At 41.3% G+C, this 27318-nt stretch overlaps 1 protein-coding gene and 1 long non-coding RNA gene across 4 annotated transcripts in view; one reads left to right on the top strand and one right to left on the bottom strand.

Annotated features, from left to right (window-relative positions):
- pld1b (phospholipase D1b) overlaps positions 1 to 24786 on the top strand; it is a 64892-nt gene extending 40106 nt beyond the window's left edge. For 2 of the 3 annotated variants that reach the window (XM_030079399.1, XM_030079400.1), the window contains exons 13-26: positions 1735 to 1845; positions 1949 to 2134; positions 3118 to 3355; positions 9639 to 9767; positions 9860 to 9978; positions 11317 to 11430; positions 11768 to 11878; positions 13139 to 13227; positions 15028 to 15141; positions 16086 to 16135; positions 19464 to 19598; positions 20899 to 21052; positions 22164 to 22281; positions 22707 to 24786. In XM_030079399.1, coding sequence (XP_029935259.1) covers positions 1735 to 1845; positions 1949 to 2134; positions 3118 to 3355; positions 9639 to 9767; positions 9860 to 9978; positions 11317 to 11430; positions 11768 to 11878; positions 13139 to 13227; positions 15028 to 15141; positions 16086 to 16135; positions 19464 to 19598; positions 20899 to 21052; positions 22164 to 22281; positions 22707 to 22931 — 1893 coding nt within the window. In that variant the 3' untranslated portion in view covers positions 22932 to 24786. Of the gene's footprint in view, positions 1 to 1734; positions 1846 to 1948; positions 2135 to 3117; positions 3356 to 6713; positions 6807 to 9638; positions 9768 to 9859; positions 9979 to 11316; positions 11431 to 11767; positions 11879 to 13138; positions 13228 to 15027; positions 15142 to 16085; positions 16136 to 19463; positions 19599 to 20898; positions 21053 to 22163; positions 22282 to 22706 lie in introns of all 3 variants that reach the window. The other variant, XM_030079401.1, reaches the window with a different exon arrangement.
- Positions 7537 to 26998, bottom strand: LOC115378863 (uncharacterized). The gene is made up of 3 exons (XR_003930174.1): positions 26940 to 26998; positions 11702 to 11705; positions 7537 to 7547 (listed from the first exon to the last, which is right to left on the bottom strand). It is a non-coding gene; the product is annotated as an uncharacterized LOC115378863 (long non-coding RNA).
- Between the last annotated feature and the right edge of the window lie 320 nt (positions 26999 to 27318).

Raw genomic sequence — 27318 nt, forward strand, 5'->3', positions numbered from 1 at the left:
TCTAGTCAAAATGTCTTATTTCTAGTCAAAATGTCTTATTTCTAGTCAAAATATCTAATAACACTTAAAATAAGACATGATCACCTCAGAAGTAACAGCTGAAAATTTGCTTGTTTCATTGTCAAAATTTGCCAGTGGAAAAAATTAAAATTCACTTGAAACAAGTGAAAATTGTCTAAAAACAAGTTATTTCTTAGGTGATCATGTCTTATTTTAAGTGTAATGAGACATTTTGACTTGAAATAAGACATTTTTGACGTGAAATAAGACAAATAATCTTGGTAAGATTTTGAGTTTTTGCAGTGCAGATCTGGATCTGATTCAGGAGCACTAATGAAAGAGGCCCAAATCAGATTCAGTGTTTTTTTTTTTGCTGCTCACACTGGCATAAACAATGTTGTTAGGCAGTGTACAACACACAGTTTGTCCCTGCTCGCTACCCTTACATTACATGTTGACGTGTTGCTAGTTGCAGCATGTTGACATGATCAAACATAGGAATCATAACAAAATCCCACGAGTGGTGTGAAGTCTTATTCCACATTTGACGAGGTATCCTCACTTCATAAACAAACATGACAATATATATATATATCTATATCTATATATATCTGTATATCTATCTATCTATCTGTCTATATCTATATCTATCTATCTATCTATATCTATATATATATCTATACATATAGATATATATATATATATAGATATATATATATATGTATACGTACATATATCTGTCACATCTGAGGAGAAAAATCTGATCTAGACCACTTTCCACTCTCCATAGTTTCTGTCAGCGGTTTGTTTCTAGGCAACACGTGCATCACCGTCTTGCTGCGTTTTTACATTTTTCTCTCCTAACATTTAATATTTGATCACAGGGTCAGTGAGCTGGCTGTGCCTTGTTGAGCTGCATAAGGTTACTGCTGGTGCTGCTTACAAATACATTCTGTTTTTATAAAAGCTAATCTTAATAAATAAATAATAAACTAATGGCAACACTAGTACATGGCTGTGTTATGTGAAACTAAACATGTCAGCCTTAATTACCCATTACACCCTGCCCTGTTTTCATCAGATAGATAGATAGATACTTTATTCATCCCGAAGGAAATTCACATCGTCCCAGTTGCTTCAAAATAATTATTGATTATTATGATCATTTTCCAGCAGTTATTCACGGAGTAGGCTATGCCTGAGCTGATTGAGTCATGTTTGTGCGGATAAGTGATGAATGATGAAGTTGAGTAAAAAAAATAGTGCCAGTATAAATGGGGCGGCGTGGCTCAGGAAGTAGAGCGGTCGTCTGGTCATCGAAGGGTTCCTGGTTTGATCCCCGGCTCCTCCAGAGTGTGACGAAGTGTCCTTGAGCAAGACACTGAACCCCTCACTGCTCTTGATGGACAGCTAGGCACCTAGGCCATCAGTGTGTGTGTGTGAATTTGAGCGCCTTGAGCGGTCAGTAGACTAGAAATGCAGTCTATTTACCATTTATAAAACTTTGAAGTTGAGAGCAGAATTTTTTTATTTTCAGAGGAAATCTCTCGCTAAATTATTCAACTGTATTTTTAAATGTTGTCATTAAAGTGTCCATGGTAAAAGAAGTTCTTTATCTCCGCTTTAATTCCCCGTTTTGGGACACAAACACAGTTAATTTGAGCGTTGTGGTGTGTAAACATGATTTATGTGGCATCCTCAGCATCCACACTCACATCTTTGGTGTTTCCACAGCAACAAGGAGTGCGGATCTTCGTGATGTTGTACAAGGAGGTGGAGTTAGCGCTGGGCATCAACTCAGGATACAGCAAGAGGACGCTGATGCACCTGCACCCCAACATCAAGGCATGTGTGTGTGTGTGTGTGTGACTGTACAGGTTTACATTGCGTGTAGATGTCTCCCGTCTGAGTGTGTGTGTGTGTGTGTGTGTTTCCTGTGTGTCTCCAGGTGATGCGTCACCCGGACCACGTCTCCTCGTCCGTCTACCTGTGGGCGCATCACGAGAAGATCATCGTCATCGACCAATCGGTGGCCTTCGTGGGCGGCATCGACCTGGCGTACGGTCGCTGGGACGACTTGGAGCACCGGCTGACGGACGTGGGGAGCGTGACGCGCTCCGTGGCTCTGGAGCAGGTGACACACACACACACACACACACACACAGACACACTTGACCTGTCTGACGTTGTTAGAGTTACTTGATCATTGTCTAACATGTAGTGTGGATATCCATCTCTCTCTCTCTCTCTCTTTCTCTGTCTCTCTCTGTGTCTCTCTCTCTCAGTTTGTTTCCCTGGGAGCAAATTTTAATCAAACTTTTGGAAACATTGCCTTATAGTGAACAATTATGACAGCAATTCAGTGTTTTTGGGAAGGTGCTGCATTAATAATGACCTGATAAAGGTGTTTCCACTGCTATTTAGTAGATGATTTCCCAATTTACCAAAAAACAAAAACAAAAACCTGTTCTTTCTCAAGTGATAGTAAAAGCCTTGTGGTATTGAGGATTTTTCCCCCTGAAATTCATGGACTCTTTCATTGTTTTGTAATTCCATACATCATTATTCACACTTTTCACACTTTGCATATCCATTGAATATGAATATGTTTATTTCGATCACAGCAGCACAACAAATTAAACATAATTAAAGAATTAAAGAGAATGAATATGGCTGGTCGAAAAGGGTTTTTTCGGCTGAAGCAAAAGCTTATGGCTGCCGAACCCTTGCAATCAATTTCATTTGTTTCCTCCCGAAATCCTTAATAAGAATAAGCAAACAAAGCACAGATAAGATAATAATTCTACTGTTTACATTTACATACATGCATAAGTGTGTACCTGAGTGCACATATATACATACAGTACCTGCTAGCTGTCATACAAGAAGCATTCATACCGACATAGATACTTTTTTTTTTTTCGTTATGAAACCAGTATCCAAAACACACACTAAACAAAAGGCCAAAACTCTCAATTTTATCAAAGAATAAATTATAAGGCATGTGTAATTTTTTTTTTTTTTTTTTTTTTTTCCACCTCCATTAACCTGCAAATCGATCATGAAAATCGGTGCTTGAACGCAGCATAAATGTGGAGTGATTCTTCTCGTTTCCAGGCTGAGGGTTCGCCCTCCAACATGGCCGCTCCCTCCTCCTCCGGCGGCGGCGGCGGCGGCGGCGGCGGCGGAGCCCAGAAGAACGGGAAGGTGATTTCCACGGTGACGGACTCGGCGGACCAGCCCAAGCTGAAGGGGCAGGGGAAGAAGAGGACGAGGTTCAGCATCAAGAGACACCTGCAGAAGCACGGCCTGGCCCAAGCCGACAGCGTGAGCAGCGTGGAGAGCGCCGACGACAGTCAGTGTTATCCATAAATCGATTATACAGAAATGCATAAAGCACAAACCTGTTCTCAGTCTTACATTCACCTTTCAGGCATTCAACTAACACTGAGTGATTAAACACAGTGGAAGGAGAGACCTAAAGCCTTAATGATAGATATTTAATCAACATCACATGAGAGGGAGTGCTGTAATACTGAATATCAACACGGCTGGGATTAACTCTGGCTCTCGGCTGCAATAACCAGTGTGATGTTGCTTTTACACAACAGTAATAAGACACATGATTACTTATTTAACCATTTTTTCTGGCCCCACCAACACAAATAGTTGCATCAGAAATCAAGCAAGTGAATCGAACATAAACATACATTTCTAATCATAGGAAAACAATCAGTAGCAAAAATTCAGAGGGATATTGGCTCATATTTCAGGGTAAAACAATACATCTGATGCCCGGAAGTCTTCTTAGCCAGGAAGTGGTTGAATGCTAACGTTAGCTGTTGTCTAATGGTTGCGTCACGGGGCATCAAATATGTTGTTTTACCCTGAAATATGAGCGGGTGTCCTTCCAAATTTTATTATCCACTGTCTTTTCAGTTGTTCATCAGTCAGGAAGCGATGAAATGACAACAGCGTTTGACCTTCACATCCTAGAAAATAGCGAATATAATCGATAATAGGAAAACACCAGCGTGCTGTTATACTGTATATCAGCACTCATCGAATGTCTTTTGTCTAATCAAATTGTTCCACTATAGCTAACTGTTGTATGAAATGAAATATTTTTGTGAATTATTGATTATGGCACAGAAGTGTTGGTAAAGGCAGTAAAGCAACAACTCACACACAAACAGAAAGAAAGAAGCATTTTCCGTTTGTGTGGTTTTGCTTGTGTTTTACCAGCGAAGCCGCGTGTGCACCATTAATATTTTCTGTCAACTAAATATTCAATGCTTCGCCGACAGTGATCACCGTCAGGTAAACGTGTGCGGTCGAGGGCTTTGGGGGTGATGACGTCCCCGGCGGCCATGTTGGAGGTCCTTAGCTGTCGGGCAACAACGGCTGATCGATTTTCTAAACATGTGACGGGACGTTTTTTCTGGAAAAAAGTTTAGATAAATAAGTTGAAACAAGACAGAATAAGGCAGATTAACCCACTAGGATCAAGAAAATGACTCTAGATTCTGGAAGCGAGTTGGTTGTTGAAAACAAGTGGGATTATCTCATCCCACTGAGATAATCCCACAGATTTTTACTACGATGTTTGAATATAAATAAGATTTGAACATTGAAGATGAGATTAAAAGTTGTTAACGTGGAGATTATTTATGTTTGCTGTGTAGGAGCTAGCGTTAGAAGGGGCAGTTACTTTTGGTTAACTGGAATGATTCCTCAAGACAAGACAGTTTACGGTGTCACAAATCTGCCTTATAAAATATTAGCTAAATTTATTCAGAACATCAGCTGATTTGGTTGTTGTTTATTTTCAGCCGTTATTTGCCCTCAGCAGCTGGACCTCCATGATGGCGCCAGGCAAGGCTGCTAGATTTGTGACCTCTGTATTTGTAGATCTGTTTAAAGGAAACCTCCAATGTGTTTGGGCGAAATACCCTTTTTCAGACTTCCCCAGACTGAGACAAGATGTTTGAGACCATTTTCACCTCTGAACGTCCAGCGGTTGAATGGGTTTGGTCATTTGGTCCTAGCTTAGCATAAAGACTTAAAGTCTATGGGAGTCGTTAGCCTAGCTCTGTCAAAGTTATAAAAATAAACCTCACAGCCGCTCTGGAGCTGAAGATGTTTATTTCAAGTCCTCATGGTACACTGTAAATAAGACAGCCTCACAGCTGCTGTAAGGTTTATTTTTTCACTTTGAAGGAGCTAGGCTAACGACTCCCATAGACTTCAAGTTATTATGCTAAGCTAAGATGAAATGCTACCAATAGTGGATGTACAGAGGTGAAAATGGTGTCGAGCATCTTGTCTCAGTCTGGGGGAGTTGGAAAAAGTGGAATTTTCCCAAAACATTGGATTTTTTCCTTTAAGATAAAAGTAGATATAACACCAAAAAGTGTCTGTGCTGCTGATTTAGAATAGTGTTTTTCTCTGCTTTAGGTTTCTAGATAAAAGTTAGTTCTTGGTTAAATAACTTGTCTGTGTAGTTGAATTTAGATTTAGCTCGGGTGTAGCTCAGAGGGTACAGCAGAACATGGACTGAAGGAATCTAAATTAAAGGCCAATCATTTAAAAACTGAAAGTAAAGAAGTTGAATCCATTCAAAAGGAGCAGTGCAGCAGAAAGATGACGAAAGATTTAACTTTCTGATTTTCAAATGTTTTTTTTTTTTCTCTAGATGGATGCAACTTCCTGGCCTGAACACAATCCTTTTTTGTGTGTTTTCATATTTCATATTTGGCCTCTGATTGACCAAAGCAGTCAGAGCAGCATCTTTACATAAACTCATTTAGTTTTTTTTTTTTTTTTTTTTTTTTTTTTTTTAATACACAGGACTTTTCAGCTTCATTCCTTCAGTCCAGTTCGTAGTCCAGTTTGTACAGAATAATATTTCGAGCCGGATGTTTGTTTAGTGTCATATTTAGGATCAGTTTGGTTTGATTGGTGCTGATATCAAAATTTATTGAATGTACAATATACAAAACATTTTTTTAGAGCTGAAACGATCAGTTAATTGCAGGAGTGTGTGGTCCATTAATCAGAATCAGAATCAGTAATGCTTCATTGATCCCGGAGGGAAAATTCTTAAGAGAAGAATATGTTATAAGCATAAATGGAAAAAAAAAAAAACAAGTACAAAAATATGTGTATTAGAAATTTGTAAAAAAAAAAAAAAAAAAAAAAAAAAAAAATGCATGATGTATAAATATGTGCTTTAATCCTGCAAAAATATTTCATAGAAAGGGTGCTAGTGTGTCGCTCTCCTGCAAATTCAATTATTAATTATATATATTAATAAAAAATCATTTTGGTCAGTTTATCAACTCATCAACCAGGTTTTGGCTGCTGGTCAGACTAAATAAGAAAATTAATTAGCATCACTTTGGATTCTGGTCACTTAATGTGAGATTTAATCATGACTTTTTGCACTTTATACACTGAATGGTTAATTGATGGATGTAAAAACTAATTGATGCAGCTCTAAACTGTGTTAAAGGGACAGTTCACAGTTCAGGAAAACCTCGCCAAATGAATCGCAAGCTGTATAAATGGAAAGATCGCAGGTGTGGGGAAGTGGTGCATTTTGAGTGGTCTATGCCTTTAAGTGATTGCCACGAGCTGTTTCAGCGTCAGGGTGAGCCGGGCGGTGCCTGGCGTCCTGACCGCCTCGCTGTGTTTCTGGACGCTCTGTGCAGGTTGGTCCAACAGCGTCACCAGCCAGCACAATCTGATCCCCAATAGGCTGGCAGAGCTGACAGCGGCCACTCCCATTGGCCAGTGTCAGGCCGGTGAGTCGGGCTGCCGGTCGGGCGGCGGGCGGTCGGGAGGCAAAGGCGGAGCTCGGCGCTCGTCTTCGCCTCGCCGCTCGCCGCCTGTTGTGGTTTGCTGTGGTTTGATCTCGCCTGAGTGTCCTCTGCGAAGTGAGACGGGTCAAAGTGTGTGTCGGTCAGTCCTGTCTGTCCGCCCGAACAGCTTCGACTGTCTGTCTTCTTCGTATGTACTGTGATACGCAAATAAAAAAAAATACAGAAAAAAATACAGAAGCGCAACAGAAAAGATAAAAGAAATGAAAGAAGAAGAAAGTTACTGATTTGACCAGGTGAAATGAAAAACTCAGAGAAGAAAGAGAGACAAGTATCAAGAAAGATGGAAATAAAATGAAAGAAAAAGAGAAAAATAAGACACATCTGATGAAATAAAATCAAAGAAGCAAAGAAAAAAGAGACAGTGAAAGACATAAATCCGCCACAGTAAGACAACAAGTAACACGACTGGACTGGATAAGAGAAACTAAAATGCAGGGCGGCGTTTAGATCCGTAAAGCGAGAAGTGGGGTAAAATTGAAAATAGCTCAAAATAAAATAGGCCAGAGGAGTTTCCAGTTACACCGTGTACCAGAGAAAAGCGAGAGAGGAGAGAATGATGTGGCCTTTTTCTTTTTCTTTTTCTTTTTTTTTTTTTTAGAAACCATGCTGCAGTCTCCACAAACCCTGAGATTTTATTTTATGTTACTGAGACCTGTAATCACTCTGCCTCCAGCTGTTTCTAACACACACACACACACACACACACACACACACACACAGACAGACACACACATACACATACACACACTTTCTCTTTGTCTCGCACCTTTTCTCACGCCGTCTTTCCTGGCATGCCCTTACTGTCTTTTTTTTTTTTTCATTTCTGCATTGCAGGATTTAATTCTCTTGCACTTTATCACTCCTCACACACACACACACACACACACACTTTTTTCTCTCTCCTTTGTCTCTCCCTCACTCACACACATTTTTCTCTCTGGCCGCAGTGAAACACATCCAGCAGGTTTTCATTAGGTTGAGGAATGCATAGGAACGCTGCAGACGCTGTAAACAACCACGTATATAAACCCATAGAAATCATTTTAAATTCATCTATTTAAAAAAAAAAAAAAAAAAGGCCTGAGTTCATCTTCTCTCAAAAACTTTGCCCTCAACTAACTTGGATTGCTACTCTGAATAAAAATTAATTTAAATTTCTGTTTGTGTTGGAAAGCGAGTGAGCTGTGGGCGCAGTTTCCCTCCGTCTTCCTCTTGGTCTTCCTCTTGGTCTTCCTCTTGGTCTTCCTCTTGGTCTTCCTCTTGGTCTTCCTCCTCGGCCTGCATGCCTGTGCTGCTTGTGGTGGTGTGTTCCTGTTTCTGTCCACTTCTCCTCCAGCTGCTCTCAAGTTTCATATCTCCAAAAATTTTAGTATTTTTACACAGTGATACATAGCACGGTCAAATTCTTGGTAATATCTCGTTTATTAGTGCGAACGAATGGAACGGAGTTAGGGCGTGTGTGTGTGTGTGTGTGTGTGTGTGAGTGCTGTGGGGTTTCTCAAAAATTAACATCATATTTCCTATAAATTCTTTTGCTTTCTGTCCCAAAGTGTTGCAGCCTGAGGTAAAATGTGCTTTAACTGAAGAGAATAAACATGTACGCTGAGAGACATCGCTTTATATAAATGTGTAAATGGCTTTTTTTTTTTTTTTTTTTTTTTTTTTTTGCATTCTTAAAGGAATACTGGTTCAGGTCCTATGGGTAGCATTTTGTGCTAGCTTAGCATAAAGACTTGAAGTCTATGGGAGTCGTTAGCCTAGCTCCGTCGAAGTGAATTCCAAGACTTATAGTAGTATTGTCCATCATGTTCATTATGTTATTTTAAACACATAAACCTGCAGCTGAGCTTGAATTTGTAACTTTCACGTCGCTGGTTGGCCTCTCTGGTCATAAAACCTTTCGATCTTGAAGTTCACCACTGCTTTTGTAGAAAAAAAAGTCTAAAATGTGTAAAATGTTGTTGTACACTCTTGTGCAAACTGTCCTCGTTGCTGCTCTGCCCCCTGCTGTTTGTTTTGTGCGTGACAAAATGCAGCGTCTGTGTGTCGAATGCAAAGTTTGTTGCATTTCCCTGCTAATAGTTAACACTTTGAAACCTAAGCAGACTGGCTTGATTTTTTTTTTTTTTTTTTTTTAAATGGAGGGGAAAAGAAAATGAGCAATATAGCAAGAAATGACATAAAAATTTCTAAAAGTTTAAATGAAAATTAGCCCAAATTTAAGAAAAATAAAAACAAAACCCAATAAAGAAATGACATGAAATTAAGCCACAAAAAATCCTGAAAATTAATATATATATCGAAAATTATATATGTATCCCAAGTATCAAAATATTTTTCCCTGTTACATAATTTAAAAAATATAATTATAGCTTTATGGACATTTTTTTTGTTAGTCTTTTGATAATTTTCTAATAATTTTCTCTTTTTTCTTTTGTCTACTGTTTATTTACTCTTACTCTTCTTTTTTGGGCTTTTTAGCTTTTTTTTTTTTTTTTATAAGGTTATTTTAACCTTTTAGTAATTTCTCACAAATTTTCAGGTAATTTCTTGCTGAGTTGCTCATTGTGGTTTTTAAAAGAAATCAAGCCAGTTTGTTCAGGTGTCAAAGGGCTGTGTGTGAAAGCATTTAACGCATTTAAGCATGAAATGTGATGTCAGTCCAGGTTTCAGAGGGTTAACTGAATGTGTGTGTGTGTGTGTGTGTGTGTGTGTGTGTGTGTGTGTGTGTGTGTGTGTGTGTGTGTGTGTCAGGGAGCGGCTCTGTGCGCAGCCTGCACACCGGGGTCGGAGAGCTGATCGGAGACACGCGGTTCTGGCACGGAAAAGATTATTGCAACTTCGTCCACAAAGACTGGATCCAGCTGGACAAACCGTTTGATGGTAAGAACGAGTCAGGTCACACACACACACACACACACACACACACACACACACAACGTCAGAGCGTTCATTCCTGTTCCTTGCCTTTTCAGATTTCATAGACCGGCATACAACTCCCAGAATGCCTTGGCACGACATCGCCTCCGTGGTTCATGGGAAGGCGGCTCGCGACGTGGCCCGGCACTTCATCCAACGGTGGAACTTCACCAAGGTCAGAGGTCACGGTCTGATGCTCCGATGATCGGACGTCGTCGTCGTTGTGTTTCTGAAAGGTTTTGAAATCAGATTTGAGCGTCCGGACTTTTTTTTTTTTTGGCTGTCCAGAGTTTGTAAAATCAGTGTGGATACAATCTCGTTGTGACAAAAAACAGATTTGGGCCGACAGTGTGAACGAGGCCCAGGTGACCCAAATCAGAGACAAAAGGAAAAATCACCAGGTGCTCACAGCTGATAGGCAGTGAAGTCTGATGATGAGCTAGAGAGGAGGAGCCCTGGGTTTACTTGCATCGAGCAGAAGATATAATAAACTGCCTTTACTGTTTCGGGCATATCAAAGATAAAATCATACACAGAAGGTCAGGATGATGCCGACGGGTTATGACCTGCGCCGGGTCGAGGTTTCAGAGAGGAGTTGAATCAGAATTGAAATTTCCAGACTCCACGTGGTTTTTTACTGTTCACACTGACATAAAAAAATCAGATCTGTGTCTCATTTAAAAAAAATAATAAATCAGACCCAGGCCACTTTCTACTCTCTGCGTCAGCGTTACCTGAGAGGCACAGTCAAAAGCACACATATTGTTAGTGATGCTGATAAAGTGGGACTGCAGTTATTTTATTTTCCCCACTGGCTTCTGAGATCATCGTCAGGATTATCAGGTTAATCAGTCCATCGCCAGTTGAATAGTTTTAGCTTTCCAGCTCCTGTAGCCCATCTGAATGTGACAATGAAAAGTTGCAAGAGATCATTTAAAGGAATACTCCAACATTTTTGAGCAAAATCCCCTTTTTCTGACTTCCCCAGCCTGAGACAAGATGTTGGACACCATTTCCACCTCTGTACGTTCAGAGGTTCAGTTCCTATGGGTAGCAGTTCATGTTAGCTTAGCATAAAGACTTATGGCCTCAATATTTCTTATTGAGGCCATTTGAATAAGCAACACTGAATCATTCTTATTTACACAGTGGATCATGTCGATTTAAAATACACATCTTGGAATTAAAAAAACAAAACAAGAGTGTGAGTAAATAAGACAGTTTTCGAGTTGCTGAGAGGTTTCTTTTTGTATTTGATGGAGCTAGGCTAACGACTCCTATAGACTTCAAGTATTTATGCTAAGCTAAGACGAAATGCTATTCATAGGAACTGAACCACTGGATGTACAGAGGTGGAAATGATATTAAACATCTTGTCTCAGTCTGGGGAAGTCAGAAAATATATATATATTTTTTTGCATAGAAAATGAAGTTACATATATGCTGTCAAATACTTTTAAACTCTTGTACATTTCGTGCACAGCTGGTTGAATGACTTGTGTTTCTCTTCCAGATCATGAAGCCCAAGTACCGCTCTCTGTCGTACCCGTACCTCCTGCCCAAGTCGCACACCACGGCTGGGGAGCTGCGATACCAAGTCCCCAACTGCATCCCCACCAAAGTGCAGGTGAACATGTGGCTCAGCCTGCTCTCCTCTGAAATGTCATTTTAATGCATTTAGTTGTTTCTCTGTCGTTTGGATTCCCTGTCACAAATTTAATTTAATTTCATGGCAGACGTTTTCGTCATCGTTAGCGTTTCAAACCCATTTTGTCCTCCCTGAAACTTAAATTTAATTTCAGATTCCCTTCATCAAGGTGGAAGCCCATTTCTTTTATTAATAGATGCTCTGCATAAATAATATGACATGAGGCCGAGTGCCAAGTGCAGTGATTTACTGTCCTGCTCGCTAATATGAGAGTTCGCTCAATATTTTCTGGCGCTGTCTCTTGAAATCCACCCAGATCCTGCGGTCGGCGTCCGATTGGTCGGCTGGCATCAAGTACCACGAGGAGTCCATCCACAACGCCTACGTCCACGCCATCAAAAACAGCCAACACTTTGTCTACATAGAGGTACGCCGCCATTTTTCTCTTTTTATAAAGGGGTGCAGAAACGATCAGAACCGATGTTTATGATCATTTCATGCCAGTAAATATTCCCAAGATTCCCAGAATTTTATTCTTGTCAGCATGTAAAAGACTTTGGAGAAGCTTTTAGTCCATCTTAGGGCTCTAAACCCACAATAATGAAACTCCTGTGATTTCTGCATCGTTTTATAGGAGAGTGATGAACCTCGCCGGCTCAGTGAAATGTGAAATTTGATCCTTATTTAAAAATGACAATCACAAATGGCCTCAATAAGAAATACCGTCATATTTGAGATATGAAGCAGGGATTCCTGATACACCCAGAAACATCACAGTAAAGCCATAAATATCACAAATTGAGCACAACAGGAAAATATTTGTTTGTTGTATTTGCATGTGTTTGAGCTGGTGTGATGTAGCACAGATTAGAGATGCACCCAGATTATTTTAATTTTAATTTAATGTCCAGGCAGAGGGCAGGGTCTCTGCAGACACACACCAACACACACTGCTAGTGGCTCACAGGTCATGATGGAGAAGATTATTTTTGTATCGATCTATGTAATAAAAAAAAAAAAAAAATCCTCCTCCTCCTCCTCCCATTCTGCCTTTAAAGTTGCATATTTCTTAAAGGCAGTGAATGAAATCTCTGCGTTAGATGAGATGATTTCACTTGTTTTTCTCCATTCGAGTGACATTATCTTGATTGAGTCGAGTGAAATTCTCACTTTAATGTCAGAGAATTTGATTCAACAAAAAAATGTATGACTGGATATGAGGTTAAATGACACATGGACAGTTTTTCTGCTCTTAAAGGAACAGCCGTATGAAAATAAAAAAAGATATGTATTAGTTTCTGTGTGATTTGCCCCCCCTTCACCTCAATATAATGGAGCTGGATTTTGATTTCATTTCTGGAGCTCAATTAATTAAAACTTTAGCTCTTTTCAGCTCTAAAACAATAAACAGTGACATGGATGCAGGGTGGAAGAGGTTCGCTGGGAACTATTTCCTGCCAAAGAACACCAGCAAACTGTATCCATCCACCTGTTGGGAGCTATTTTATCTTTTTTTTTTTTTTGTAGTTTGTAGTTTTGTAGTTCCTCTAAGTGCATAAATGTGACTCAGGAAAATGAAGTCATGTCAGCGTTCATCTTATAAATATAAATATAAATGTGTGTGTGTGTGTGTGTGTGTGTGTGTGTGTGTGTGTGTGTGTGTGTGTGTGTTTGTTGTTCCGTTCAGAATCAGTTCTTCATCAGCTGTGCCGACAACAGACACGTTTTCAACAAGATAGGAGACGCGATCGCCGAGCGCATCATCAGAGCCTACAGGTGACACACACACTGTTACTGTTAAAACACACACACACACACACACGCACACACACACACACAATGTCAACTCAGTGCTTTTATGGCTGCTTTGTGTATTTAGCCACACCTTTTTAAATGACTTTCCAGGAAAATCCAACCCTCTCTTGTCGTCTCTCACCCTTCTCACACACACACACACACACACACACACACACACACGCTCTCTCTCTCTCACCACAAATGATGGATGTGTTCCCGCCGGGCCCTGAACACTGTGTACCCTCTCGCCGTCTCACAGGCTGATCTCATATCGCGAGGCGTCTAACGGGCTTGTTTGACTTGGCGTCTTTCAGAATTTGTGCGAATATCTTCCTGTTTAAGGTTCGATCCCCGGGCCTGTTTGCTCGTCAGGGAGATAAGAGCTTATCAGGGGAAAGAGAAAAACCATCATATTGACTTTGCAGCCCGATAAGACGCCCTGCACAAAACACACACACACACACACACACACACATGCACCAGCCAGCTCGCACACAATGATATTATTATACACACACACATAACTCTTGCACCAGGCTGCTTCCTGCTGCTTGCATTAGCATATAGACACCAGGAGGGTATATTTTTAATATTCTAGTGTTATTGACTCGCACAGGTCAGGTGTGAGCTCATGCACACGTGAAACACTGCAGGTGATTATCACATGCATTTTCCCAGCTGTCTTTGTGCTATAGAGCCTTTTCTAGATGATTTTAGGAGACATATTGGACGTCCAGTGTGTGTGTGATTGTGTTGTACAACTGCATTAGCGCTGGCTGTTCAACTTCTGTGAATTTTGTGAGTGTAAACCAGGGTGAAATGTGTTTATTTTCTCATTTCTGCTGATGGACTGGAAGGCCTGTAGACCCGGTGGCCATGATGGGGAAAGGTTTAAAAATTAAACGACCACAGGAGGGGATTCCCCGATGCCTGAGGCACCGAGAAACGCGTAAAATATAATCAGATATGAGCGCGGGCGGCTGCTGATGTTTGCTCTGTCTTTGTATTTCTCTGTCTCTAGTCGATGCTTATCATAATCATAACCATAACCTTAGGTAGCACAGTCTAGATTTAGCAATGAGAAACTTCAGATTCTTACTAGTCTTCAACACGCAGTCCGTTAAAAATAAGAGATTGTCCGTCCAAAAAGAAATGCCTGCAAATGTCTTACGTACAGTTGGAGACGCTAATGCAGCTTTCACAAGAACCCAAACCTGGAAATATGCAGTCTGTAAATTACTAATGTGCGATAACATGGTGTAAAATCAGGAGAAATTAATGCTCTTAAGATGATGAAACTCTGAATTTTCCTCTATGGGGTCTGCCGAAGGAGGACCAAAACCCCAATAGTCCAAAAAATATCTACTTAATAAATTTGGTTAAGTTTAGGCAGGGGTTTCCTCGGGTTAGGGTCAGGGTAAAGGGGTGGATTCGGGAGGACTGTGGAGCGGAGTAGCAAGGAGGTTCGGTTCCAAAGATATGGGTTAAAAGTCAATTTGAGATATGTAAAATTTGTCTAAGAAATTTTTATATTTCTGGAAGGGACGGTTGTAGCATTAAACCGTCAAATGGTAAGGAAACGTTGCATTTTTCACAATGATAAGAAAAAATCCATATTGTGACAGCTCTACCATCACCGCCACCTGTTTGCATTTTGTGAGACTTGCAGATCTGTCTGTCAAATAAAGCAGAAATAAAGCAGAAATGCCAAAAAAAAAAAAAAAATCATGTTATCTTATCTTATTAATCTTCTATATCCTGTTGTGTGTGTGTCCTCAGGGAAGGTACAAAGTATCGCGTGTACGTGGTGACGCCGCTGTTGCCGGGCTTCGAGGGAGACATCAACACCGGAGGAGGCAGCGCCATCCAGGCTGTCATGCACTTCAACTACAGGTGTGTGTGTGTGTGTGTGTGTGTGTGTGTGTGTGTGTTCTTGTATTTCAACATTTATGAGGTCCAAACGTCCTCACCAGTGTAGAAAAATGAGGCAGAGCTTCACAAGATTTCCTGGGAAATATTTAGCGGCACAGCTGGGCTTCAGTTTCACGGTTGAGGTTTCAGGGTTAATATTAATGATATTAATTATGATAGCGCATTCTGTTTGCATAGCAGCCAGAGAAAAGCAGTGTTTACAAAGCGCTTTACTGGCAGATATAACGAGACGTTTATTTACGTTAATCTCGATGAGATAAGAAACACATGCAGGAGAAAGTGCATTAAAAGAATGAATAAATAAGTGAATGAGATGTGTTAAAGTGAAATCTGCTGACTGACGATGTGTGCATTTGTAAAAGTAAGAAGGTTCAAAAACAATTTAATGTAAAGCCAGTCTGTTAAAGTGCATTTTAAGACGCAACTTGAAGGTTTTTATACGTTTAAATGTAAAGATTGGAGGTTCAGGTTGGGGTAAAAACCTGGTTAAAACCTGGGTTTATGGTTAAATTTGAATTGGATTTAGGCAGATAGTGGTGAGGCGGCTGTTAGGAAAAGAATGTAGTCGATGAACGTCCTCACAAATATCATTATACAAATGTGCATGTGTGTGTGTGTGTGTGTTTGCATGTAACGCGGAAACAGCCATTGATCTTCTGGCTGTTTGCGGAGTTAAAATTACACAAGAATCAAATAACTCTGTAGTAAGAGGCCTGTAAAACTGTGTGTGTGTGTCTGTGTGTGTGTGTGTTTACATCCCCTTTGAGGTTGACCTTTATCGGAAAGTTAGTATTCTTAGGTAAATAATCGACCCGCCACATGCAAACACACACACACACACACACACACAAAGGCTGGTATTGTCAGGAGAGACTGTGGCTGAGTGTCTCTGCTTCTCCCTGCAGGACGATGATCAGAGGAGATCACTCCATCATCTCCCAGCTCAAGAGAGAGAGTGAGTCTGCGGGCTGGCTGTGGCACACACACCAGCACACACACTGTCACACACAGGGTCACACAGGGTCACACACAGGGTCACACACACTGTCACACACACTGTCACACACAGGGTCATACACACTGTCACACACACTGTCACACACAGGGTCACACAGGGTCACACACAGGGTCACACAGGGTCACACACAGGGTCATACAGGGTCACACACAGGGTCACACACAGGGTCACACAACATCATACAGGGTCACACACAGGATCATACAGGGTCACACACACTGTCACACACAGGGTCATACAGGGTCACACAACATCATCCAGGGTCACACACACTGTCACACACAGGGTCATACAGGGTCACACAACATCATCCAGGGTCACACACACTGTCACACACAGGGTCATACACAAGGTCACACACAGGGTCACACACAGGGTCACACACAGGGTCACACACAGTGTCACACAGGGTCACACAACATCATACAGGGTCACACACAGTGTCACACAGGGTCACACAGGTTCATACACAGGGTCACACAGGGTCACACACACAGTCACACACAGGGTCACACAGGTTCATACACAGGGTCACACACACAGTCATACACAGGGTCACACAGGTTCATACACAGGGTCACACACACAGTCACACACAGGGTCACACAGGTTCATACACAGGGTCACACACACAGTCATACACAGGGTCACACAGGTTCATACACAGGGTCACACACACAGTCACATACAGGGTCACACAACATCATACAGGGTCACACAGGGTCACACACACACAGTCACACACAACATCATACAGGGTCACACAGGGTCACACACACACAGTCACACACAACATCATACAGGGTCACACACACTGTCACACACAGGGTCATACAGGGTCACACAACATCATCCAGGGTCACACACACTGTCACACACAGGGTCATACACAAGGTCGCACACAGGGTCACACACAGGGTCACACACAGGGGTCACACAGGGTCACACACAGGGGTCACACACAGGGTCACACAACATCATACAGGGTCACACACAGTGTCACACAGGGTCACACAACATCATACAGGGTCACTCACAGGGTCACACACACTGTCACACAGGGTCACACACAGGGGTCACACACAGGGTCACACACAGGGTCACACACAGGGTCACACAGGGTCACACAGGGTCACACAACATCATACAGGGTCACTCACAGGGTCACACACACTGTCACACAGGGTCACACACAGGGGTCACACAGGGTCACACACAGGGTCACACCACATCATACAGGGTCACTCACAGGGTCACACACACTGTCACACAGGGTCACACACAGGGGTCACACAGGGTCACACAACATCATACAGGGTCACACAGGGTCACACACAGTGTCACACACAGGGTCACACACAACATCATACAAGGTCACACAGGGTCTCACACAGGGTCACACACAGGGTCTCACACAGGGTCACACACAGGGTCTCACACAGGGTCACACACAGGATCATACAGGGTCACACACAGGGTCACACAGGGTCACACACAGGGTCACACAGGGTCACACAGGGTCACACACAGGGTCACACACAGGGTCACACAGGGTCACACACAGGGTCACACACAGGGTCACACACAGGGTCACACACAGGGGTCACACACAGGGTCACACAGGGTCACACACAGGGTCACACACAGGGTCACACAGGGTCACACACAGGGTCACACACAGGGTCACACAGGGTCACACACAGGGTCACACAGGGTCACACACAGGGTCACACACAGGGTCACACACAGGGTCACACACAGGGTCACACAGGGTCACACACAGGGTCACACAGGGTCACACACAGGGTCACACACAGGGTCACACACAGGGTCACACACAGGGTCACACAGGGTCACACACAGGGTCACACAGGGTCAGTTACTAGTTTTTACTTTACTACTTTATCTTTTTTTTTTTTTTTTTTTTTTTTAGTAAATTAGCAAGAAATGACACAAACATTAGCAAGATATTTGTATGATGTTAGAAGAAAATTACCAGAAAATGATTAGATATTTAATTTTAAAAAAATTGGAAAATAAAATAAAAGCAAAAAACAAAACTGAACTGAAATTAGTAATAAAATTTCCCCCCAAAATTAGTTAATATTACTGGAAAATTAGCAATGAAATAAAATAAATCTCTCATTATTTTTTTTCTGGATTTACTCGTTTTAAACCTAGGTTTTAGTTTTGATCATCTCTGATTAGAACTAATCTTAGATTAAATTAATCCTCGTCGGTTCGAGTGCAAGGAGTGCAAGAATCCTAAAAACAAAGCTAGACACATGAAAGTAGCTCATCATGTGTGCGCCTGAATAGAAGAGCAGGCAGTTTAAAAAATAATAATTTAAAAAATAAATAAATAAAAAATAGAGCATATGTGCTGACCGATGCACCCTGGGTAAGTAAAAGTCTTGGTGTGTGTGCAGCTCTCTAATGTGGGGAAAAAGTCTGTAATTCAAGAACCAGAACACAGCAATGGAACCAAAACCTCACTTTAACCACGAGTACACACACACACACACACACACACACACACACTCACAAACATACATGCATAAAACCACACACATGCAGAAAGAGAGAGCAGCACTTTTCCTCCAAAACCATCAACATCTGGATTTGGTTTTTTAATGCTTTAAACTGTAAACTGGATCTTTGTCCTGCTCTGAATCTCTTGAAATTAAACGTGATGGTTATTTAACTTTAAACTGTAATCTTAACCAATTCCAGTCCAGTTTTATCATCCAGTATCACAGGAAAAGCAAACGAGCAAAAGAGATGGTTTCTGATCTTAGACACAAAACACAAAACATTAGGAGAATTATATATCTTTAGAAAAATAAGCACAACAAGTAACAGAATAAATAAAGTGGATCAACACAAATAATACAAGAAAAAAAACAACCTTTGCATACCCCATAAGAGTAATACAAAATTGCATATACTGAAAAATATCTATAGACTATAAACCTTTCACCTTTGAACCTTTGCATAGACTACATGTGTAATGAAATATATCTGCAAAATATCTATTGAATAGAGAATGTATGTATAAAACAGATCATAATGTCAAATTTATAATAAGAGTTCCATGTTGCAGTCCCTTGGAAATTATATTATAGGTTTTTATTATGATTATTAGAGGGCATCTTTGCTCGTTTGCTTTTTCTAAGTGGCCGGCCGGCTTCATCTGAGCTGAGAAAAGTAAATATGAAATTGAGATTTGAGGCATGTGTAACGTAAAGCGCTGCCTGTGTTCCAGTGGGAGACCAGTGGATGAACTACATCTCGTTCGCTGGGCTGCGGACGCACGCCGAGCTGGAGGGCAAGCTGGTCACCGAGCTCATCTACGTCCACAGCAAGATGCTCATCGCCGACGACAACACCGTCATCATCGGTAAACACGCCGCACCGGCTCAGCGCGCACCTGCCAGGCATTTGCACGTTTCACATTTTTGCTCCAGAATGTCATTTTCTCAGGAATTATGAACAATAACAGGTTTCGTAGGAGGCATTAAAAGGTTTTCACATGACAGCAGCTGCTTACAGATCCATTTTATAGATAGACAGATGGAGGAAATTTAGGAACCTAGTAGCTCAATGCAATAAGTACACACAATATGATAAATACACTAGAAATTAGAAATGCGCAGTACCTCTGTAGCCTGAGCATGAAACAACGGCCTGTACACCACACATTATTCTGCTGCAACCGTTTAGCCTGTAATCCTGAAAAAATAGCTGGTGCAGTCAGCTAATTAAGATAAAAAAAAATAAAATAAAATAAAATAAACAGAAAATAAACTGGAGAGGGCACTGTGGATTAACTTTAAACTTACAAATTCACTTGATTTGTTTCAAAGACAGCTGGCAAATTCGACATTCGTAAAACATAACTAGAAAATTGCCAGAAAATGATGAGATAATGAATTTTAGAAAACACTTGCAGCAAAAATAATGACAAAAAAAAAAAAATCAGAAAAGTTGTAATTATTAGTAAAACAATACTGGAATATTAGCAGTAAGATGCAAGTCAGTCGTAACTCAACACTGCCTTTATGCCTTCAGATTAGCAGATCCTCTTTACAGCTTGAAATCTTTGAATTTATCATTGAATTCATGACATTTGGTTTGATAACAAGCAGACAACAGATGGTACGTGCAGTAAATACGCCAAGCAGAGAGGGGAGATATTAGAGGCTATATAAATGTATAAAAAGTCATTTGAGACAAAGGGAAAGTGTGTGTGTGTGGGGTTCAGCACCAGCAGTATGAATGTTTGGGGGCCGCTGCACTAAAAATACACACGGGGCTGAAGGGCTGCGGATGAAAGCGCCCACCAAACTGCAGATGTTACGTTTTCTCCTTGAAATCGGACGGTTTTGGTGTTTTTTGCTTGAGCTGAAACCTCGACGGGTCAAACAGGGTTTTATTTTAGACTCTGCAAACTCGAGTCGAAACTCAGTGTATAATTTAAAATATGCAGTCATCAATTTCCTCCCTCGTAAATAGATCTGTTTTAGAGTTAAAGCATGTTTGAGGTGTAGCTCTCAACCTGATGAAAAGGAGGATTTTTTCAACCGTTGAACGATCAAAGTATCTTCATGTTGAGTTTAAGTGTTTAAAGAAAGTCCTGTATCGCCATCTGCTGGTGGTTGTCGTCATCACCGCCGTCCTGTGTCGCCTCTGTGCCGCAGGCTCTGCCAACATCAACGACAGGAGCATGCTGGGAAAGCGGGACAGCGAGGTGGCGGTGATCGTGGAGGACTCGGAGACGGTGGCGTCGGTGATGGACGGACAGCCGTACCAGGCGGGACGCTACGCCCTGCAGCTCCGCCTCGACTGCTTCAGGTGCCGCTCGGCTGCTTTTTGTGTCTTTTGGGGCTTTTTTTTTTTTGTTGTGACCAAATTTAAATTTTTCGCCATTTTCTTTCATTATGGCAGACACATTACATGAAAAATCAAGTCACTTAAACATCATGTTGACAAGGCATAACACAGCAACTATTTGCACAACTATTCACTAATGTAATCACATGCATATTAAAAATGTACATGCATTTGCATACACATAAAGAGATAGAGTGAACTACCAAAGAAAGTGGTCAGTAATACAAAAAGGAGCGTGCACCAAGAGGCCAACAGAAGCACATTAGTGTGTTATGACCCAGCCAACTTAAAAAAAAAAAAATTCAATAAACATAAATTCTAAATAATTTTACAACCTTCATTTAAATCTCCTATGATCCAAATTATAGGCTTTTATAGGATATGTGTTTTTTTAAGATGACCTATCTGCTCTCTCTTTATCTCCATTTATTTGTAGCAATCAGGTCTATGTACAAGGGTTTATGTGTGGTTCTTTATTTTTTCCTACTGGACTTGAACTTCATATCAGGCTCTGGTCTCATTTACAATTATGTTTCTTAACACTTCTGTGTCTTAATCAATTTTAACACCTCTTGTGAGCATACTGGTGCTCTGACTCGTGCATTTCTGTCCTCTGGTGCCTTTTCTGATTTTTTTTTTTTTTTCACAGTTAACAATTTTAGTTTTACTTTTTTTTACTGCTTGTATTTTACTTTGCTACATTTGACAAATTGCGTAGCCTTACTCAGGGAAGCAGAGAGGAGAGGATAATTATCTGCCTTTATTTTCTGCCGAAATTTTCAGAAAAAAGAATCGAGTTCAAGCTTTGTGCACTTGTCATTTTAGAAGTGCAGGGAAGAGATTTCACCTCACAAAGTTATTGTAACCCAGAAACTTTCAGTTCATTTCAGATGAGCCGCTTTTAAGATTTTGCTTCTGCTTAAGTCGATTCTTGAAATATTGATGATCCTATTGATGCCGTCACGTTGTCAGCCTGCAGTTTCCTGCCTCAGAGCTTCCTCCTGTCATCTCCGTCTGCTGCTCGTCTGTTTCTGAACGTTTCCATCTTTTTTTTTCTTCTTCTTCCTGTCAGGATGATCCTGGGTGCTAACAGAGACGCCTCCATCGATGTGTCGGACCCCGTCAGCGACCACTTTTACAAGGAGGTGTGGATGGCCACCGGCGCTCGCAACGCCACCATCTACCAGAAGGTCAGTGCAACACCAGCTTCATTTTGGGTCTCCATTTACATCCATTAGAAGATGTTGCTCATCATATTGGATTTGGACAACTAGGATGTTTCTCTCTGCAGCTGTAGACTATCTTGGTTTTTTTGTGGCATTTATTTTTTGCAATAATTTGGATGTTTAATGGAAACACAGCTGCTGACAGTTCAGAAAAACTCAAGTCTAAACACTTGGGGTCTGGGAGGTCTTCTCTGCAAAAATCCCAACTGCAGTCAACACACACACACACACACATACACACACACACACACACTGTAGGTATAACACATACACACACACCAGTAGAAGGACAGAATAAAGAGGTTAAAATAAGAGCATCTTGTCGATTATTGCATTAAAAGCAGCCTTGAAACACAAAGAGAGACTCCTGACTTCTCTCCGTCCTGCAGGTTTTCCGCTGCCTGCCGTCCAGTGACGTCCGAAACATCCTGGAGCTGGACAGCTACCGGGCCAAGCCGGGCCTGGAGAAGGAGGACCCGGCCCGCGCCCACGAGGAGCTGAGGAAGATCCGCGGCTTCCTGGTCCAGTTCCCCCTTCAGTTCCTGTCCGAGCAGAACCTGCTTCCCCCCATCGGCTCCAAGGAGGCCATGGTGCCCATGGAGGTCTGGACCTGAGACGGGGACACACACACACACACACACACACACACACACACACACACACACACAGATACACATCATGCAGAGGCTTTCAGTGTCATAACGCGCCCTCTGGTGGCCATAATGGAGGTTCTCAGCTTTAACAGATTTAGCTGATATTCTAAAGTCATTTTTATTTGTACAAAAAATAAATAAATAGTTTTGGCCAGAGGACATGTTCCTGTCAACAGAATTGAACTGGAACTGGTCATTTCTCCATAGAAACACATCACTAATGTCCAACCAAAACCTTGTATCTCCTGAATATCAACTTTTCAGAAATGAAGGAAAGGAGTCTTGTCTTTATAATTGACCACTGTACCTGTTTCAGTTTATATAAACACTTTTGTAAAGGTTTCACAGCCCCAAGGCTTGTGGAGCTGTCTGAACCCACAGACAAGCACGTAAATACCCAAATTAAGCTAAAACGTGAAAATCACTAAAGTGGAGATACTAGGTTTTCACTTGACAGCGACATTACAATCAGTTTTGTGTAACAGATCCTGTTATCTGTTCAGCTAACATCCCCGTCTCGTACACACATCTGTTTTGTAAACTAGCTGTGCTAACAGGCTAACGACTAAAAGCTGCACTGTGTGTTAAAGTCGAGATGGAATTAAAAATGCCTTTAAAACGCTTTTAAATCACATCCCTGCTCATATTGTGCATCTGTTTATCAAGTTGACACTTCCAAAAATCTATTTCTTTGTATTCTTAGATCAAAATATATCAGTTTTTCTTCCTGTACAATGAAATATTATGCGTGCTTACGTGTGCATGAACCAGCTAATTTCAAACAATAATATAATGACATCCACCTGTCAGTCAGTCTTCTGCTTTTAGCGGCAATGAGCTTTGATTAGCTAGTTAGCCAGTTAGCAACAGTATCTCGTGTCTTCAGTTGTTTCCCGCCTTTTTTGAGTCGCTGTAAATCCCCATGTTTGTAAAGACGCGCCCTTTTCTTTTTCCAACGTTCAAATCAAATTCCCAGCGTCACGTCCCGCCTGTATATCCTGTTTCACCAGGAAACCCGTCACCATACGGACAATAGATGCTCTCAAAATGCCGTTTTATCTGGACTTTAGCACCAGTCGGTTCGGTAAATTAGCCTGCTGGCTAGTTAGCGAGCTAGCCGACAGTTAGCTGGATCTCACAGCTTGCCGGGACCTTACTTGTCCACTTGCCATCAAATATATCCACATCCACTGATATATTGAATTATCTAAACCAGGAAATTTAGATGTTTTCAGTGAAGACGCTGGTATGCTAATCATCATGACTGCATTTTTGGCGGGGCGTGTTTTAATGGCTAACAGCAGCGATGACAGGCTATAGCTTCAAAAACCAAAAACAGCAAATGGGCCGAGTGTGAAATTTGATCAGAATCTGGGAGGAAATAAGAAGTGAAACACGGTGAAATTAGGACATTGATTAGCAGCTAGGATTAGCACGCTAACAGTACCACAACAACCTGTGTTACCTTGCTCCATGTTTGTAGCTGCTTGTTTCATATTTATTTTGATTATTTTTTGCATAATTTGTACACCTGGCCTCCATGACGGCACCAGACGTGGCTGCAGGTAGATTTAATGGTCCAGCTGCAAAGCCTCTGCACCATCAGGACCACTGAATGCACCTCAATGCATCACTAGTACAGTTACACATACACATGCACATAACAACTTACACCGAACGCATACACACGGACTCATTTAACACGCAATCACACATGAACATGAACATGAACAGAACTCTACCAGCAAACGGAGCATTGAACTCTACAGTGCCTGACAAACCCGGGCATCGACCTCACGTTTACACGAAAACAGGAGGAGGAGAAGGAGGGGGAAGATGTGGAGAATGGAAGCGATCGCCTCCTGGGGGCCCGAGTCGCTCCTGTGTCCTGGGACCTCCACTGTTGGATAACACTATGCAACGTTCAGGGGCCGCACCTCCGCATGTCGACTCCGATGCTCGAAAAGACACTAACACTTGTATGAAGACGGCGGCGGAGAAACAGAAGGAAGAAGGATTCGGTGCTCTTCAGCCGATGTCTAACAATTGACTTGTATGTCTGTGTCTTGCCACGTAAAAATATATAAATATATATATATATATGTGTCTCCTCTCGCTAACCCCTTGAACCCGTGCTTTTAAAATTTTTCATCCAACAGGAAAATCACGACAAGTGCCAAGGTTGACAGACAGACTCTAGCCTCTATGTTACTACAACACATATCTTCATTCACATTCCTCACACATGAATAAACACGTATCGCTCCACTGTGGATTCTGTACTATGCCTTAAAAATGACAATGTGTTTTTTGGGATTATTTTTATTTTCATGTTTTTGGTCTTTTCTAGTCCTGTTTTTTTGGCCTATTCGAAGTGAGAAAGTGAGATTCTGCATGACAAAGTTCTTTAAAATGCTGCGTTCCAGTCAAAGTCAGTCGGAAGTTTCTGTTTTTACATTCACATCTTTTTCCACACAAGTGCTTTGATAGATTTAAGGTCATGCAATGCTCAAAAGCAAACCCAAACTATATTGTCAGGATTATAAATGTGTTCAAATTAATCGCAGAAGTAGAAGTACTGTTCCTCTGCTGGTATTTGACTGCAGGAGAAGAAGTTGTGCTGTAAAAATCTACTGCAGTCAAAAGTGTCTCATTTAAAATGTCCTGGCAGTAAAAGTGACTGAGTTCCCTTTAAAGGGGCATTACACTAAACTGAACTCAACTGACACATGTGGAATAAAGCACGTCATGTGATGGTTGAGTCAACATGGATCTCAGTATGTTTCCCTTTTTTCCCCCACACTTATTCCACATTTTTTTTTTGCCATTTGAGTCTAAATGGTGTCACTTTCATTGACTACCTGCAGTTTTTCAAGGTGCAGCTTTTATTGTGAAATGTGGAAATGAGGCACAACCAACAAAGCAGACGCAGCTTCCTCTTCTCCTCTTTGCTGACTGAGCTTTTATTGTGAAAGCGTCCACAATCTGTCATTGATCATTTGTAAAACTAAAATTATTGACTTTTAAAAATACTCCAAAAAAGTACAAGTAAAGAAAAAAGCTGCTCAATTAGACCAAAAACGAGTAAATGTAATTAGTTACTTGTGATTAATCAAAATATCAGATAACCTGCATGTCCCAAACGTCTGACATTAAGGGCTGAACTGTTGTCTTATTGTTTTATTTCCCTCCGGTGCAAAGTGTGAATTTCCGATTTTCCTGACCTCCCTGGAACGCAGCGTAGCGCAGTGTGTTCAGCCTTATTCAGTGTCTTCCATGTGGGTGTGTATTCTGCTCTGCACGACGCTGTACGTACTGTATCTGATGATGAAGCATGAAAACAACGCGTTGCCATTCAACAATCCCGCTCAGAGCATGAACCGTGCAAGCCGAGGAGCTTCCATGGAAAAAAACAAAAAAACAAAAAAACAAACAACAAAAAAACATAATTATTCTTATTGATGCTGTTTGATGTTTTGCTAAAACGGCGTGCCTGTAAAACAAAGCTGCGTTCACTGTGTCTGCCAGCTTCACGGACAAAATGGGACCTTAAACGTGTCGTTCTTCTTAATCTTCCTCTCTACCTCCCCGTCGCTCTACCTCCTCTTCCGGTGGTTCTCAGCGTGTCGCAAGATGGTTTATGGAACATGACAACAATATGTGTATTTATAATAAACTACAGATTCATGATCATGTTTTTAATCTTTGTGATGACTTCCACTTTTCTTTACCAAAAAAAAAAAAAAAGTTCTTCGTAGCCTCTAGGCCTCTTCTCCAGCGATTAACCAAGTAAAGTAGCTTGAAAAGCCAAAATGAAAAATAAATAAATGACATGTTGGTGGTTGTGTGCGGCCTTTGGGTCTTTTTTTTTTTTTTTTTTTTTTTGGTCTTTTCTTTTTTTTTTTTCAGGTTTAAACCAGCCTGTGTAAATGTTGGGAACCACTGCTCTGCTCGGTCTTTTCTCTCGACTCTCTACTAATCACTGTGTCTCTGTATGAATTGCACTTTTTGCACAGACTGTTGGTTTCATTTCTTGTGGCAGACCCTTAAAAACGACCTGCAGTACCGTGTCATGTGTTGTGTTTCGTGAGTTGATGGAATAAATTCGGTATTAACTGTCACGAACCATGTGGTTGTTCATGGGCGAGGCCTCTGACGCCCCGTTCTTCAGACGTTTGAGCTGCTGCTCTCATGTGTGTGTGTGTGTGTGTGTGTGTGTGTTTGGATGCAAATGTGTTTTTTAGCAATAGATGCTGTTGTGAGTGTGATGTGAGCTGCTCCCTTATAATACCTCATATTTACAGGAATTATTTTCATAATTTTAATGGTATAGAAAGTTGAAAATGAC

Source organism: Myripristis murdjan, chromosome 20, assembly GCF_902150065.1.
Source record: "Myripristis murdjan chromosome 20, fMyrMur1.1, whole genome shotgun sequence".
Taxonomy (NCBI): Eukaryota; Metazoa; Chordata; class Actinopteri; order Holocentriformes; family Holocentridae; genus Myripristis; species Myripristis murdjan.